A 17,281-nucleotide genomic window follows, 5' to 3' on the forward strand; every position below is an offset into this window, starting at 1 on the left:
TGGCACCTGGCCCTCTGGTGCAACAGCAGCACCTCATCCAATGACATTCTCTGCCACATGGACTTGCTGGTCACAGTCTGACCAATGATGACCAACACTGTGGTCTGGACTCTGATGACTTCCAAAGCAAAGGATACCATCTCCCCCTGTGAACTTTGGATTCTATGCACCCGGTAGAGCACCTTAGTTCATCTACCAAAAGACTTACCCCACCATGAATAAAAACTTTATTTTGTCATGAGATGTTGCTGTCATTTTGCATTAGTCCACAACATATGTGTGTGTAAATGTCAAACTATGCCTGAGTGTTGAACTAACTCCACCCATCCATACCCTGGGATCTGAGTCTGGTACAGGACACACATGGGTCACAATGTATCATTCAATGCAGACATGGAGCACAATACTCACCTGTGATGGCCTCAAGCTGCTGAGGGGGGGCTTGCAATACTGTGCGGACAGACCTATTTGTAAGAGTATCATTAAGGCGTAGAGGTCATGCCTCATACGGAGGTTCCCGGGGAGGGAGTCCCAGGTATGTGTTCCCAGGTGGGAGAACTATGTCCTGCATGCTGGAGTATGGTGGATCTGAAAAATGGTGGCCAGGTCAAGGTTGGATGCACAGAGATGGCACTACGGGGTCTCGGATGACAGTGGTACAAGGTTGGTTTTGGGTCTGGGTTGTGGCCTGCCTCCTGAGTGTGGGCGGGGAGTCTGAAGGTCATCCTACAGCACACAGTGATCCACTGCAGCTATCTCTGCTGGACGGTGATGTGGCTGGGGCACGGGATGTTGCAGCTGAGGTGTGCAGATGCAGCCTGGATGTGGACAAGTTTCCCTGGAGTTTGGATGTGGCTGCTCTGTAGAGGGCAGGGCAGTATTTGACACGGATGTTGTTGTGGACCTGGGGGAGGGTCCGTCTTTCCTTGGAGTGGATCTATCTGGGGATCATGTGTATAATTTAGAGGGTGTTGCAGTCTGAGGCACAGATGCTGGTGATTACCATGGCAAATGTGAGCAAGCAATCCATGATGCACACCATCTTGTATGCGTGGACACTGGGTGCTTGTGCAGGGCTTTTGCGGGTGGGACACAAGTAGTTGACCCAGCTGTAAGGGGACAATCCTCAGATGTTGACCTCAGTCCTGTACAAGTCCTGCCTCAGGTGGCTGATGTTCTGCCATTCATCAATGGATCTCATGTAATCTTGAATATTGGAACTGGCAATGTCTGCGTCCTTGGTGAGGGTGAGGAGCACCTGGCTGTCAATGGCATACGAGTTGATGATGAGGTTGTGTGCGCATGTGATGGTGGAGAGGGGGGTCCTGGACACATTGTAGGTTGACACGCTGAGAGATGATACCTGTGCCATGTGCCTGACGACGACACCATACTACATGCAGAAGCCTTGAGTCCCACTCCCATGGCCTTGCTGGGGTACAGAGCCGGTGGGGAGTAGGAGGGACATGACCTGGTTGGTGTGACAGGGCCTGGAAGACGTGGCAGTGCTGTGAAGGCAGTCGGAGTTGCACACTCATCATGCAAAGGTGTTGTGTGTGCGCTTAGTGTATGCCTGAGAGCAGGCGGGAGATTTGTGGATGGACATTGCTTGGAGGGTGTCTGCAACATCACACTGTAGTGTGATGTGGGTCATGCAAGGACCTGAGGCTCGTGCAATGTGCACGTTGCATGTGCAGACGGTCCAGCCTTTGGCACCGCGTGGCCGCAACTGTGGCACAGACAAGCTGATGATAGCCAAAATAATGGGTTGAGGGAGGAAGGGAGAAGCATCTGTGATGTGTGTGTGTTGCCAAATCCGGAAACTTTGTGTGCCTTTGCTGCAGGGTCAGCAACAGCAGGTGGCATGTCCTGGAAACTATGCCACAAGTTCCACCCAAAGACTAGGATGTCAGAAAGGACCACTGCAACAGGTGTATGTAAAGGAAGGAGTGTCCGGTTTTCCATGGCACACCCAGAGACAAAGGATGCACAATCACCAAAGATGACTGACACCGGATCATGAAACTTAAGGCCGAGCTGCGCACAGGAAACACACCCTCAGCAGGTGTTGACGGCTCGTTGTGGGGACCAACATGCCAAAACACATACACAGCCAAGGACTCCATGCACAATAGAGAATCAAATACATGAAGAACAGCATGCAGGTTGCTAATCTACACATAGACTCATATGCACAATCTTTGACAACTATGCCAGAGATGCCGCATGCACAGTGGCAAGAGACCTGAATTGACAGAGATGAGGCACCTTGGAGGGTGAGGAACACCTTTATTACTCAGCCTCACACCTATGGAAATGCATCAATATGAACAGACACACAGGTCTTTTGGATGAACATGTGGGACCTACACTGGACACCCCCTTCACACCACAGATGCTGTAAATCCATTGGACTGGCACACAAGTGAAGGGGGTGAGCCAAACATCCCCTGCTGCACACTGAGAGGCTGCAATTCCCCATTGAGCCTCTTATGGGGATGTCCCACACTATGTCCACCCGTAGCATCCCGTATGTTTCATAGGGAAGTTTTACACACATTGATGCCTTCATCACAATCCACAATCCCATTACAGATGACTGTCACGAAGTGTGACTATCAATTCATGTGAGTCATGCTACATGTCATGTGCCCCATGGTGAGTCGACATGTATGCATAGTGACAAAACCTGCATAGGAGCAGTGCCCACACATTCCAAACAAATACCACACCCAAAATGGCTTGCTGCAATCCTTACCCAAAGGAGACATCTCACCATGTCCGTGCATGTAACGCTGATTCAGCACACGTTGCAATACTCATGAGGAATAGCAGGAGCACAACGATGCCACGAGCAGACAGCATGCGCAACTACCTGGGGATGACAGACACACAAGAAGTCAGGAAAAAGATAGTCATCCACATGCATGGTCATGTACTCTACATGAATAAGGTTGACACCATGCTAGTTGAAAACTGAGTGTGTAAGCTAAAATGTGTGGAATGACATCATCACTCGAGTGACACATCAGAACACACCTCAAAGTCACTAAGCATGCAGTCAGCTGGACACACACATTGCAACACATGCCACGCAAGGCTCCAAGCGTGCACACTCAGACCCAGGTACTCACCATTATGAGAAGAAGTTGCGTATGAGTCCTCCTCCTCCTCATCCTCCTCACTTACCTCGTGACCAAGGCCTTCATCCTCCACGGGTGGATGTTCCTGCTCATCGGGATCCAGGATGAGTGGCACAGCTTTCTCCACTACCATGTTGTGCAGCATGCAGCACACGAGTAAGATTTTGTAGACCTTCACCGGTGCATATGGGAGGGACCCGCCTGTCTTGTGGAGGCACCGGAATCCGCTCTTCAGGAGGCCAAACGTCCTCTCAATCACTCGCCTGGTCTCCCCATGGGCGTTGTTGTAACGTGATCTGCAGTTGTTCTGGGGTTGCGGAGAGGCGTCACCAGCCATGGCATGTTGGGATAGCCAGAGTCCCCTACATGGAAACATGTAAAGAAGTGGGTCAGGAGATGCTGTAACATACAAAGATACCGCTAAATACAGGACAAGCAGAGTATACCCCCCAACAAGACATGCTCGTTCGTTGTGCAGCCACAGCATCATTTGTGGCACCCTGCTACGCCTCATGATGTAGGCATCGTGTGCTGACCCTGGAAAACGTGCACAGACATGGGAAATCAGCATGTTAGCAAGACACACCACAAGGGCATTGATGGAGTGATAATGTTTTTGGTTTCGATAGGCTACGTCCTGTGCCTGTGGTGGTACCAAAGCCACATGCGTCCCATCAATGGACCCAATTACATGGGGCATCCCTCCCAGGGCATAGAACTCACCCTTGATACCTGTCAACTGCTCAGGAGTTGGAAAATGGATGAAATCATCCAGGTGCTCCAACATGGCTTCTAAAACATCATGAAGGACACGGCTGAACATGGTCTGGGACATGCCACCCACATCAGCGATGGTGAATTGAAAGGTACCGGTGGCAAAAAAATGTAGGGCTGCCATCACCTTCATCTTGGGTGTCAGCGCAGTAGGATACCTGTGTCGCGGTTGGAGGTGTTGTTCAAGCTTTGCGGTCAAGTCCTCAATGAACTGTTGCGAAAAGCGGTAACGTCTTAGGCAGTCACGTTCCCTCATGGCAGCCAAGTCTGGCATTGGTCGGGGGAGAGGCGATGCCCTGCAGATAATTGGAAGTTAGAACGAAGAGTGAGTACCTAACGACATCAATGTCAATGAACTGAGCACATGCTCAACTGCTAATACACATCAGCGAAATACAGAGTCAGGTCTGTGCTACACATCCAGAACACGTATGGCAGCCAGGTGATACTCCTACGACAAGCCAGCTACACCCGTTGGAAGTCACGTTCTACATGACATGGACCGGAACTAGCTGTGGGCCAGTGTAAGTGAACAGCCAGAGATATCACAGGAGTGACATACATCCACAAATCGGCATTGGAAGGATGTCATCTCATACAGACTGCTGGCGGCAAGCTAGACGCACAGGTCACATGCCATTGGAAATGTACAGATCACACACATAGCAATGAAGGGGTACACGTGAAACAGGAAAACACAGACATGGATACGGCGCAGATATGTCCTCATGTCATAAAATCATCTTTGAAGCATCCAGACACACGTAACGTGTGAATCCACATGTGGCATGGTGTGCGTATATGTGTGCCATGCCCATCTACACACAGACATGTTGGATGCAGCAACAGCAGATGCATTTGACGGAACAACACCAGCAAGCTCATGGGAACACATGACACACACAGGACATGTTCACATCGGGGCACGCTGTTACTTAGATGTCAGGTGTTAGTGTCCCTGTCCCTGGCATCAGGGGACATTTGCGGGTGTTGGTGACTGTGCCATACCAGTGATGCAGTGCGTGACACGTTTGTACTACATGCACACATGTGCATTGTGGGAAGGGGAAGTGTGCCACATACTGCCCCATCACACATGACATGTGTACACAGGTCATCACACATCTATTGTGCTAAAACATGAGGAGACATGTGCCACATCACTGCCTGACACACCTGGGCCCTGCACATGTAGGACTGGAATGACTATGACTTGATGTACAGCTGTGCACGAGTCTGACACCTTCATTCCATTTGTGTGCGCCTCCTATCACCTGTGTAAGCTGTGAAGCGCACCGTACACAGGCTCTGAGGGCGTGTGAAAGGTCCGTATCATCACACTGTTGTTCCCGCCGGAGTACAGGTGTGTGTACGGACCGTACACACGTACGTGTATGACCAGTGTGCACATGTACGTTTATGCCCTGGTAGTCCACGTACGTATACACACTGGTCATACACGTACGTGTACGCCCTGGTAGTCCACGTACATGTTCACACTGGTTGTACACGTACGTGTATGCCCTGGTAGTCCCCTGGTAGTCCACGTACGTGTACACACTGGTCGTACACGTATGTGGACTACCAGGGCATCCACGTACGTGTACGCCCTGGTAGTCCATGTACGTGTACGCCCTGGTAGTCCACGTACGTGTACACACTAGTCGTACACGTATGTGGACTACCAGGGCGTCCACGTACGTGTACACACTGGTAGTCCATGTACGTGTACACACTGGTCGTACACGTACGTGTACGCCCTGGTAGTCCACGTACGTGTACGCCCTGGTAGTCCACGTATGTGTACACACTGGTCGTACACGTACGTGGACTACCAGGACGTCCACGTACGTGTACACCCTGGTAGTCCACGTACGTGTACACACTGGTCGTACACGTACGTGTACGCCCTGGTAGTCCACGTACGTGTACACACTGGTCGTATACGTACGTGGACTACCAGGGCGTCCACGTACGTGTACACACTGGTCGTACACGTATGTGGACTACCAGGGCGTCCACATATGTGTACACACTGGTAGTCCACGTACGTGTACACACTGGTCGTACATGTATGCCCTGGTAGTCCACGTACATGTACGCCCTGGTAGTCCACGTACGTGTACACACTGGTCGTACACCTACGTGGACTACCAGGGTGTCCACGTACGTGAACGTTCTGGTAGTCCACGTACATGTACACACTGGTCGTACACGTACGTGGACTACCAGGGCGTCCACATACGTATATGTCCTGGTAGTCCACGTACGTGTACACACTGGTCGTACACGTACGTGGACTACCAGGGCGTCCAAGTACGTGTACGCCCTGGTAGTCCACGTACGTGTACGCCCTGGTAGTCCACGTATGTGTACACACTGGTCGTACACGTACGTGGACTACCAGGGCGTCCACATACGTGTACACACTGGTAGTCCACGTATGTGTACACACTGGTCGTACACGTACGTGTATGCCCTGGTAGTCCACGTACGTGTACGCCCTGGTAGTCCCCTGGTAGTCCACGTACGTGTACACACTGGTCGTACACGTACGTGGCTAACGCAATGTGCAACTGGTGCGGTAGGAGTACGTGTGATACGCACCCTACCTGTGTGTGGATAGCTAAATTACGTAGGGACACATGAGGGACAAGTATTGGGGCCTAAATGCATGCTGGTTGTCATGGATACCGATTTTCAAGTTCAAATTTTCGATCATGTGGCCTGGAATAGGCAGTTGGCAACTAAATACATTGTTGCAAAGTGGTTGTTGACTTCACATCATGCTCAAATTTTGAACCATGCAAAGGCCCTCACTTGGGTATGTTTAAAGGGATTGGAGGAAACGTAGGATGCAAATGAGACTGACCAATGACTCTGTACTCCTGTAAATGAAACTGCCCAGCAAGGCTGATATAAGTCAGCCAGAACCCATGAGAGGGCACTTGCCTGCACTACCTTACACTCGACACCACTGCTGCTGCTTGTGATTCCTCTGGGAACATGTCAGGGACTGTGGAGAGGGCCCAGCCTTTCAGCCATGAGGAGAATGAGGCATTGCTGGATGTCATCCTCCCACATTACACCAACCTGTATGGGATACCAGGGGAGCAGGTGAGTGCTGACTCCACTAGCTTTGACAGTGCCCCTTTTTTGTGACTGTCACTTCTGGCATTGTGTCCAGGTGTGACAGACATGCAATGGTTTTTAGTGTGGGTCCCATGGGGGGGGGAATGGCTTATGTCTCCCATGCAGAGCATGATGTAGTTCCTGTGTGCACTCCTCACTTGCATTGTGCTTACTGTGACATTCACTGCATAGTGCATGGCACATTCAGCCTACCCAATCCTTATGCCGAATTTTGTCCTATTGTCCTGAGCTGATTCCCTAGCCCCCCCGGTGTGACAGGTGACTGTACCCACAGATGTGTGTGAGTTGAGTGGAGCTGTGCTGAGTGTCCAAATGATGTGTATGCCCCCTGGACATTGATGTGTGTGAATGTTCCTTGTCATGTGGGTGAGTGTCTATGTGGAGTGTTGCACCCCAGCTGCATGGAGGAGGCAACAGCTTCACCCATCTGAGGGGTTTAAGTATGCCGTGCAGAGTGTCTCACTTGCTGAGCTAGCACCACACCTGTGACACCCCACAGGTAAGTGGCACATGTGCAGAGTGAGGTTTGTATCTGCTGTTGCCAATGGCAGGTGATTGATCTGTGCCTGTGTGTGTCTGTGTACTCTGCTGAGGTTGCGTCAGTGGCCTGCGGCATGTGACTGCTTGGAGGTGCTGTCCATCAGCCTGGTGTTGCATGTGATGCACAGCGTGTGGCATGATCATGGAGTGTGTTGCACCCCTCATGCCACCTATGTACTTTCAATGCCATGTCCTGCTTTGGGGCTTCCACATAGGCTAATTTCCCTATGAGAAAGGTGCAATTGGTTGCCAGCATAATATGCCCTGTTCTAAAGATCAAAGATGTTCAAATGTGTGTCTCTGTGACATGGAGCAGGTGTAGTGATGTTGTCTCACTTTGTCATCCTCACAGGTAACCGCCTACGCCAAGGGGGAGATATGGAAGCAGGCCGTCAGGGCCGTGAGATCTGTGGCGGGTCGCAGTCGGCGCCTCGCCCAGGTGAGGAAACGCTGGCAGGACATCTGGTGCTTGACCCGGAGGATCGCCCGCTGGCAGCTCAAGGACTCACCTCCACACAAGCACGGCAGGGGCCGACGACTGACCCAACAGATGAAGCGTGTCCTGGCGGTGGTCTTCCCTGAGTTGGATAGGCGGTTACAGGAGTTGCAGCAGCAGGAAGGGGGTAGGTACATGTGTGTTTGTTGTGTGTCACCAGCTTTTGGAAGTGCTCTGTTGCCTGGATACACAGCAAGGGTTAATTTGTGCAGTGCATATCATGTTCTCCAAAGTCAAACGGGTCTGTTCCTCCTCCCTTCCCCTAAATGACATGTGTTCCCTGGTCTGTGTATAATCACTATTGCACATGGTCATCTAGGCTGCCAGTTAATCCAAGTGCACATTGCTTTCTGCATCATGTGGGGGGGGGGGGGTCTGAGACATGTGTTGTTACCTTGCCTGTGCCCTGTCCTGTACAGTCATTTGGGTGTCCATGTTAGTTGGCACTGATGCTGAGTCTCAACATAGGAGTGTGAGTTTTCAAATGAACAGACTTGCAGCATGCATTAACAATGTTGTGGCCTCAGACGTGATGAGCATAGTGCAGGGACGGTAGCTCAGGTTACAGTCAGATAATTCCAGGACAATGGAGCTGTGTTCCCACTACAGTCCCCTAAGACACCCTTGCCTATGAATCATGTGTGTCATCCAACACTGTGCCCATTCTCTGTGTGTTCAGCATAGTTTGGCCTCTGTGGCATAGTTCCCTGCCCTCATTTGTATTTCTCTGAAGTGTGCTACATGTGCCCATTGTACATGCTGACCCCATTTAGCTTGTGCATCCTCACACTGGGCAGTGCCCGTGTGTCTATGTACAACTATCTGTTGATGGTTGTTGGTCACAAATATGTGTTGGCAGCCTCACGAGGTGATGTGGAGTACATTTAGGAATTCGTGATGCACATTGGAGTAAACGCAGATTAAGAGGTGTCACTTCTTGATCTGTCTCAATCACATTGTCTCAGGTATGGGGGGTTTGTGCGGGCAAGGCATACATGTCCAAACCTTATGTCTCCTTGCCGTGTCTGACCTGTGTGTGATAATTGTCTGGACAGACACTCAACATGCAGTGACCCAGTCAGATTTTGCTGGGTTTAATGTTTGTGATTTGCAGCATGTGTCAAAAATGGAAATACATGGCTCATGCTCATCCATTTTTGCCACCAGTGTGTGGTCGAGATGCTATGTAGTTTGGTCTGTGTGTGCTGACATCTGTGTGGACATTCTTGCTTGCCATGAGGGTGTCTCCTCAGTGCAGGTGCTCCTTATCCAGACACATTGCAGGCCCATTAGCTAATGCATTGTCCTGTGTTTGGACATGTGTGCCACTCCACATGACAGGCAGTGGGTCAGATGTGTTGCCAACTGTGTCATCATGGTACGGATGGCCATGTGACAGGTGGCATGATTCAAGTGTTCAGTCAATAAGTATAGTACCTTGGCACTGACTACACTTGTCAGCATGTCTGCATTTTTCCTATGCTTCTTTTTGCTAGTTGGTTGTGAAGGACAATATTGTGCCTGCATGACAGATGTCTCCCAGGGAAGTGCAAAAGAAAGTACTTTTACACTTTCCGTGGACACGCAGGCACATTTCACTGGAAGGCACAGTTTGATTACCACTTGTCTTCTGAATATACATATCCATGTTCACACAGTGTGTTTGCATGTGTGTAAGTCCTTGGTTGTTGCTGATTCGAACTTACGAGTGTCAAGTCATCCAGACCACCGTGGTGCCATGGATATGTACTTACTTATACACCATTTATTATTTACAGTGGCTTTTTAGAAATCGGCAGCCAGCTCATACAATGACTGTGTAAAAGTATTTTTGTGTGCACATCATTGTGTGACTTCTGTCATGCAGGCAGATGTGTCTTCTGTTCACAAAGTGTCACATTCACACATTCTAAACATGTACATTGTGTAAAGTGTTGTGAGTCCCAAGGGTTTGCAATGTTTTTGGCTATGGTTTCCTAAGTACTCGCAGGTTTCAGAGTGTGGGGACACCTTCAGTATTGAGGGGTGTTATTTGGCCTTGGGTGCACCAATACTGTTTCATTCACAGTGAACAAGAGGTGGCATGGATTAATATTTTTGCTGTGCTCAACTGTCCCCAGACACTAGCTTCTCAGTATAATTCGATATCAAGTTATTTGCTGTTGTGTCATGATCTTCATTGTTTCCAAGTGTCATGGTGGGTCAACCAACTGGGGAGTGCAGGGTTACATATGTGCGGACTATTCTAGATGTTACTCATGATGCATTTCCTGATATGCACTGTGACATTTTAATTGTGACTCATGTGTCTGTTGTATACAGTTGACTGATTATTTTCTGTCTCTTCACCTTGCCCACAGCATCATCGGAGGACACCGAGGGAGACACCTGCACGGACGTGGAGGAGGGATCCAGCACCGCTGCCACCACTGCTGCGGAGTCTGCGGGAGCAAGTGGCACGGAGGGCGAGGGGAGTCAGGCAGAGGACCTGTCTAGTGACTACACTGACTACGACGCAGACGGGTCCGATGCTGAACTCCTCGAGGGGGCGGAGGCTCCTACGATACCTGGCAGCAGCACTACATCTGTCACCGCCCCCTCCATTCCTATCACCACCCTCCCAGTTGCTCCGGTCCCTTCTGTCCGTGCTAGGCAACACCGTGTCTCCTTCGTGCCAGGCACTGCACCCCCTGCCCCTGTCCCCCTTGCTGCCCTCACTGCAGAGTCTGTGGACATTCTGCGACAGTTGCAGGTTGGACAGACATCGCTGCTGAATGTCCTCCATGGCCAGTGCTGAATGATGACGCAGATGGTGTCGTACATGGAGGGCATGTCATCAGCGATGTCTGACCAACGGATGTTGCTGAGGTCCATGGACTCTTCACTGACGGCAGCAGTGAGTCTCCTGCAGTGCTTCGTCACCCCCCCTACCCCTGCACCATCCACACTTCCCACTCCCATACCTGTCCCAAGCACACACAGACATTCACAAGCACGCACCCCACCAGACACAGCCAGCACACCACCACGTAAGGGCAAGCGCACTCCTCCTGGCACGCACACTCAGGGGGATGAGGGCACACCCACTGGGTCTGGGGCACACAGGCATACACGCAGCCACAGTCCCAGGCCGCATGGTGCACTAACCAGTCCCTCCAAAGGCACTCCCCTCGGCTCCCCTACCACACCTCCAGAGAAAGAGGCCTACTTGGCTGTGCTGGGCCTCAGCCCCTCTGTCTCTCCAGCCCACAAACGGGGACGGCTCTCCACGGGTAGGGGAGTTGAGCCCCCCCTTTCCCCCCCTCCCCCAGTAGCGCTGCACCCCATCACTCCGACCCACCCCCCTCCTTTGAGGCTGTGTTGTCTTCGGGTGAAGGGGAGACGCTTGACGACCTGGCAGCAGTGTGCAGCGCCAAGCTGACCTCCGCCTTTGGCGCTGCCCCACCCCCTGTGGTGGAGGCGTCCGTCCCTGCACCCACCACACCTACCCTTCCACCTCCTGTCCCTGCGGTGCCTGGTCCTTCCCCACACGATGCCCCCCCCCCCAGTCGAGGAACCTGCGGATTCAATTGGGCAGGCAAGGTAGGGGAGACGCGTGGCCATGGGTCCCCCCCAAGGACTTCATATCTGGACTGGCCATGTGCCTTTGTTAATAGTATCGTTAACTACTTTTTATTTTAATGCTGAATAAAGCATTTTGTTTTCCGTTTGAACACATTTGCATTTCAGGTATTGATGTGGGTGCTGATGGTCCCGGAGTTGGGGTGGTGGTAATGTGTTATGTGTCAGGAGAAAGTTGTCGTCTGATGCTAATGGGGTGGACCATGGTATCTGCCTGCCATCACAATGTCTCTGCAAGGTATATTTGGTTGTGTGTGCTATTTGTGTTTGGAGACATTGTCCCAAGGACTGTTCCTTCCTCTGTGGCACCTGACATCTACCCTGCAGGGAGTAGCACTTTTGTAGTGCTGACCTGTGGCTAAATTTCCTTTGTTGGTGACGGATCCCTTCAACTATGGCCATGCCTGCTCAGCAATGTCTCCGGCTGCATCCTCTGTGCCATCCTTGCTAGTCACTGTACTTGTGTATTGAGTATGTTGTCATGCCTTAATGGCGACAATCAGCATTTCCCACACTATGCCTGTGTGTTATCCCAGCCTAGCACACATTTGGTACTTGTTCTGCAGGGTATTTGAGCACCTGACTGACAATTGTGGGCATTGTATCTGTGGAAAGTCCACCCTATTCCTTCCATGGGAGGCAACATCTTGGTGGCTGTCCCGGCACCTGTACATTCCTATTAGTCCTGGGATGTGCGTGACAGTGTGTGTTCCCTTTGGCTCTCTCAGTGTAGTGGGCATTGACATGAGTATACAGTCTTGTGGCATGATCTGTGTGTGTGTATTGTGCTGCATCCGCCAGGGGTGGGTATGCATGTGTCATTTGTCCTCACACCCACATGTGTGGTGTCATGCAGTGGGGGAAGGACATCCATCCTCATGGTAGTGGGACACTGCTGTCAGTGATGTGTTGTTATGAAACTATCAACATAGTTGAACATTAGGGATGCGTACATACACCCATGGAGTTGTGCTCATCTGATCATGATGTACACACACCCATGACTCTGTCCACTGCTGGGAGTCCGATGAACCCACCCCTCACATGTCTCTGTCCACTGTGATATGCACCCACCCCTCATATGTCTGTCCACTGCTGGGAGTCCTCTGCACCCACCCCTCATATGTCTGTCCACTGCTGGGAGTCCTCTGCACCCACCCCTGACATGTCTCTGTCCACTGCTGGGAGTGATATGCACCCACCCCTCATATGTCTGTCCACTGCTGGAAGTGATATGCACCCACCTCTCATATGTCTGTCCACTGCTGGGAGTCCTCTGCACCCACACCTCATATGTCTGTCCACTGCTGGGAGTCCTCTGCACCCACCCCTCACATGTCTCTGTCCACTGCTGGGAGTGATATGCACCCACCCCTCATATGTCTGTCCACTGCTGGGAGTCCTCTGCACCCACCCCTCACATGTCTCTGTCCACTGCTGGGAGTGATATGCACCCACCCCTCATATGTCTGTCCACTGCTGGGAGTCCTCTGCACCCACCCCTCACATGTCTCTGTCCACTGCTGGGAGTGATATGCACCCACCCCTCATATGTCTGTCCACTGCTGGGAGTGATATGCACCCACCTCTCATATGTCTGTCCACTGCTGGGAGTGATATGCACCCACCCCTCATATGTCTGTCCACTGCTGGGAGTCCTCTGCACCCACCCCTCATATGACTGTCCACTGCTGGGAGTCCTCTGCACCCACCCCTCACATGTCTCTGTCCACTACTGGGAGTGATATGCACCCACCCCTCACATGTCTATGTCCACTGCTGGGACTCCTTGGCAGACACCCACCCACCCACACCCTTGGTGCTGTACACTGCTGTCCTGGCCATGTACACACCCCACTATACTGGTTATATGCAGCACCAGGCCCTAAGCACACATTCGTGGCGTGTGTACGCCTTGTATCACTAATGTACTGGTGCCCTAGAGGTACGGGTGATGTGGTCCATACCCACGCCCTCAGAGCGTGGGTACGGCCCGTACCACGCGTACACCTACTTCACCACTCCAATGGTGGTACGGGCCGTACCCACGATCTGAGGGCGTGGGTACGGCCCATACCACCATTGGAGTGGTGATGTAGGGGTACGCGTGGTACGGGCCGTACCCACGCCCTCAGAGCGTGGGTACGGCCCGTACCACCATTGGAGTGGTGATGTAGGGGTACGCGCCGTACCCACGCCCTCAGAGCGTGGGTACGGCCCGTACCACCATTGGAGTGGTGATGTAGGGGTAGGCGTGGTACGCGCCATACCCACGATCTGAGGGCGTGGGTACGGCCCATACCACCATTGGAGTGGTGATGTAGGGGTACGCGCCGTACCCACGCCCTCAGAGCGTGGGTATGGCGCGTACCACGCCTACCCCTACATCACCACTCCAATGGTGGTACGGGCCGTACCCACGCTCTGAGGGCGTGGGTACGGCGCGTACCCCTACATCACCACTCCAATGGTGGTACGGGCCGTACCCACGCTCTGAGGGCGTGGGTACGGCCCGTACCACGCGTACCCCTACATCACCACTCCAATGGTGGTACGGGCTGTACCCACACTCTGAGGGCGTGGTTACGGGCCGTACCACCATTGTAGTGGTGACGGGTACGCGTACGCGAGGATTGGTGGACGCGCCCCCCGAAGTGACCAGACCCTGGAGGTAATGTTAGGACAGTATATGGTATTTTAAAAATTTGGTGGAGGTTATGTTTCCTGCCCCTCGCCCCCCCCTTTGCCCCTGGGTGTTGTGCTGACCTTCTGCGGCGTCTGCGTCAGTTTCTGTGCACCAGGTCGTAGGCTAGGAGGGCCGGGATGACACGTAGGATGGGGACCATGGCTGTCCGTCGCGTCCCGCAGCTCCTTCTTCGCTTCGTCCTCACTTTCCCGGGAGTTTTTAGCTGCCGTAAAAAATGATCCGTGCGGAGTGACGTAGGCACGAATCGTACTTGCTGGTCCGTAGAACGCTGCCTGACTCCGTCCGGACGTCACGTACGCGATGTTCCGGATCGGAATTGTGGGTATTTTTTAGCCGGTCGGTGTTTTGTACGACTCGTACAGAAATGGTATTTCTGTATGAATCGTACTTGCGGGTTTGTAAGGTGGTTTTCCCGGGTCAAGTCGGACGGAGAATTCGCTCCGTACGACCATTTGTACCCGGGTTTTACAGGATCGGAATCGGCACCTTAGTTGCTCTTCCAAGTTTCCTAACTGTATTGCATCTTCTTCTGCTTGATACATTGCTGTTTCCTCCTCCTTCATTGCAATCGCTGCTTCATTTTCAACAATTGGTTGTCCTGATGGATCTTGACTCAGTGCAGCAGAACTTTGACTGTCTTGAGAACTGTCTCTAGCAATCTCAGCTGCAATTGTAGCTTCTTGATCAATTTCATCATTCAACATTTTCACATAATTTGCGAAAGCACTGCATTGTATGCTATCTTTACAAGCATTAAATGAATCTTCATAGCTGGGAAAATCTCCAAGTAATTCCAGTTCAGAACGCCATGGTTTGAACATTTGCAAAAGGGCTAAACAGTAAAATTCCCTTTTGTCAGCAGTGTCGCAACTCAGTTTTCTGTGATTAATTAAATTTCCTTTCCTTTGTTTCACCAGACATCCTTCAGAACCAATCACTCCATATTTTCCATCGTTGATGTTCTCTGTAGTATTTCGTTTAAAAGTGTAGTTTTGCAGCACTTCATAGAGACACATGTTCTCAAGATGATGACTTCTCTTTGGATAGTATGTGTCCAACATATTGGTTTTCAAAATATCTGTACTTTCAGGGTCATTTTCTGCTAAATATTCAATTTCTTGAACAGATTTCAGTACCCGATTTCGCATTCCTGCAAGACCTAGACTCACCCAAATGATTCTTCTACTTTTGGAATATAGACTTGCAGATGATAACCGATCTGAACATTCATATGCTCCAATTTCACGATGCAATAACATCTTCAAACTGAAACTGTATAATTTCTTACAGAGTCTTCTCGTGAGAAATCTCTTCCCACATTTTTTTCAATTCAGTCTTTTCTGATTTAGTAATGTAAGACGTTACATATCGAGCAACAGCAATGGAATTGTCCGCAACATACTGAATATCCATGTTAGCGTTCCACATGGATAAAATAACTGGATTGTAGTCATTTATGTATTTTGATTCTTCGCTTCTTCTTAAGTTGTAGGTGTTTTTCGTACAGCTGACATAAAACTGTTCACTCTTCCTTTGGCTAATACAGGACGTGGAAATCCAAAACGACATTTGGTATAGAACTTATCCTTTGACTTGTACTTTCGTCTACAGTATTTTCCACACCTATGGCTTTGAAATCGTAAGACTTGTTCTTTTAAGTTTTTCTCTTCTCTGCTATTTGGAAGAGCACATATAGCATAATCTTCAATGAAAGACAAAACAGTTTCATCTGAATCTGTTCCAAATTTGGGGGCGTCCTTGACCCATAACAACATATGTATGTGAGGAGCACCTCTTGCTTGATACTCCTTTCTCCAAAAGAAATCCACAACTTCTCCAAGAGGAGGATTCTTTTTATTGCAGATGAAAGACATCATAGCTTCAAATCTATGATTGAAATATCTGCATACATTGACAGGATCCAAAGAGCACAATTCTCCAGGTGTCTTGTATTCAATATTTTTTATATTGGAATTTGCCTCTCGAAGAAATTCAAGTAAATCATCCCAAGCATACTCAGCACAGCTTAGTGTAACAAACCATGTAGGAGTTCCCAAGTTCCGTAGCATGCATTTCAGTTCTCCATGTCGACGGTACCAATATTCATTAGTCCCACGCTGACATGCCATCAGATTAATCAACTGAGATTCTAAATGATCATCTCTCTGATGCACTTTATCCATAAAATCCTTTGCAGTTACATTTTGAGGATGCATTCCAGTTTTTAAAATGTGATTTACTGCATATGAAAGTCCAGACAAGTCACTTTCAAACAGAAGATGAAACATAAGGGGTGCATTGTCGAAATCTTGGATCTTCTGCATATAATCTTGTTGTCCGATATTCAGATGCAGGAATCTGCACAGGACGTTCATCATAACGTCCACCTTTTCCTGTTGGCAAAAACTGGGGAAACAACGAGCTTCCAAGCTCTCTTCCCATACACTCATGGGACTTCCTGTTGCTTTTTTCATTTGAAACAACTCAATTGTATTCCCCATCACCTCTTTGGAATGAAGTGGATGTACACTGTAATGTTCATAGATCTTTTCACATCTGGACATGTCCACTTTTTCAATTTGTCCACTTAATGTTTCACTATCTTTTGCTAAATCTATTTCTTCTTCTCCAACAAACACATTTCTATAGTACTCATTATTTTTTAACAGATACAATGATGCCTTTTGTACTTTTCTAACATCCACTAACTCTTGCCAGATTTTCTTATTCTTAGTAGGAACACCATTAACTAGAATGACTAGTGGCTCATTTTCTGCATGATGTACACCAATAGTTTCAACATTTTTCCTTAAATCTAATGGTAAATACACAACTCTTCCTTTCAAT

General features: G+C 50.0%; 1 protein-coding gene across 1 annotated transcript in view; it reads right to left on the reverse strand.

The window, feature by feature from the left end:
* The window catches only part of LOC146871941 (STE20-related kinase adapter protein alpha-like), a 366,775-nt gene that overhangs the window by 161,097 nt on the left and 188,397 nt on the right, over nucleotides 1-17,281 (reverse strand). The window contains exon 9 of the mRNA XM_085652306.1: nucleotides 16,577-16,583. Coding sequence (XP_085508432.1) covers nucleotides 16,577-16,583 — 7 coding nt within the window. The remainder of the gene's footprint in view (nucleotides 1-16,576; nucleotides 16,584-17,281) is intronic.

Source organism: Triturus cristatus, chromosome 1_1 (assembly GCF_964204655.1).
Source record: "Triturus cristatus chromosome 1_1, aTriCri1.1, whole genome shotgun sequence".
NCBI classification, from domain to species: Eukaryota; Metazoa; Chordata; class Amphibia; order Caudata; family Salamandridae; genus Triturus; species Triturus cristatus.